The sequence below is a fragment of the Terrapene carolina genome, unplaced genomic scaffold (genome assembly GCF_002925995.2).
Source record: "Terrapene carolina triunguis isolate 2854851 unplaced genomic scaffold, T_m_triunguis-2.0 Scaffold629, whole genome shotgun sequence".
Taxonomy (NCBI): Eukaryota; Metazoa; Chordata; order Testudines; family Emydidae; genus Terrapene; species Terrapene triunguis.
Window position 1 is genome coordinate 15780190 of NW_020664980.1, and position 1490 is coordinate 15781679.

The 1490-nt window shown below is 59.1% G+C and overlaps 1 protein-coding gene across 1 annotated transcript in view; it reads left to right on the forward strand.

The window, feature by feature from the left end:
* Positions 1-1200: 1200 nt before the first annotated feature.
* The window catches only part of GALNT10 (polypeptide N-acetylgalactosaminyltransferase 10), a 123711-nt gene continuing 123421 nt past the window's right edge, over positions 1201-1490 (forward strand). Inside the window, exon 1 of the mRNA XM_026659334.2 lies at positions 1201-1365. Coding sequence (XP_026515119.1) covers positions 1201-1365 — 165 coding nt within the window. The remainder of the gene's footprint in view (positions 1366-1490) is intronic.

Here is a 1490-nt window from a genome sequence, read left to right on the forward strand (position 1 = left end):
CCCAAACTAGTTTTACATTATAACTTCTATGGTAATGAAGGTTATTTACATTTCCCAGTGGGTGTGAGAAAGAAGTATTAAACCCCTCAATATGCCTATAATTACTAACTAGTCTATAAAGACAAAATAAGAATGTTCAGCTGTTAAACTCTAGCACGCAAACAGTGAATGTAAAAAAAAAAAAACTGCTGTTGGCAAACAAAATGAGTATCTGCACCACAGGCACAACTAATTCAGTAATTGTGCAAGGAGCTAAAGGTGAAAAGACAGCATCTCCAACTCTTTGCTCCATTGCACATCTTCCCTTTTTGTCTATTTAACTGCACGGTTGTACATTTAACTCTTGATGCGTCTGCACTTTTCCAGCAATGCAAACGTAGGTCATTGCAACACTGTATGTCTAACTCCGCTTTGTTGCACCTTTGTCCATTTAGGACCTGATCTTTGGAGGCATTGAACACCGATGTCCCCCACTACAGTTGGAGTTGGTTTGGGGGATCAGCACGTTCGAAGATCAGGCGATTGCCTCTTTTATTGGACCTTAACGCCACTGCAGGTTTAGCACCATTGTACCCCCCAACCTTTTGAACCCCTGGATCCCTTGCACCCCAACCTTTTGCACTAGGTCCCATCTTGAACCTCTCACTCTTTGCATTAATCCTGTGCTCCGTTGCACCCGAGCCTTTAGAATGATTGCACGCCTGGCAGCCCTCGCCCTTTGCACTACTGCACCCCGGGCACCTCTCGCCCTTTGCTCTGCTGCTCCCCAGCCCTTTGCATCAGGCTCCTCCTAAACTCCTACCGCGTTGCTCTGTGGCAGCCCTTGCAACCGCCGCCTCTGCCGCTTGCTCGGCCCCTGCTGGGTGGGCGGGGGACCGATCCCACCAGTAACTCCTGCCCCTTCCCCCCCCGTTTGCCCCTGGTTCACTCTGAGCTCTGCAGCGCGAGACTCCGAGCGGCTGGGCGGTACCATTCACACACGCCGGGGGGGAGGGGACGGACGTGGGAGCCCGGGCCAGGGGAGCCCGGGGCGGTGGGTGTGGCCGGCGCGGGGCGCTCTGTGAGCGGCCCCCCCCCCGCGGTGGGAGTGGTAGCGCCCGCCCCCCGGAGCGGAAGTGCCGGAGTTGCGGCTCGCCCGAGCTCTCCGGCGCTGGCGCGCGGGGAAAGTTGGGCGGCGGGTCGGGCTCGGCGGCGGCTCCGATGCGGCGGAAGCAGAAGCGGCTGCTGCAGGCGGTGGGGCTGGCGCTGGCCGCCCTCGTCTTCCTGCCCAACGTGGGGCTCTGGTCCCTCTACCGGGAGCGGCAGCTGGAGGGCGGCGCGGGGGCGGCCGGGGCCGCGGCGGCAGCCGCCGGAGGGGAGGCGCAGGTGAGCGGCGGCTCCTTCCATAGGGGCTGGGGGGAGAGTCGCCTATAGGGGAGTGTGGGGCAGGGGTTCGATGGGGGAAGTCGCGTATAGGGACGTGGGGGGCAGTGGCTCCATGGGGCAGGAGT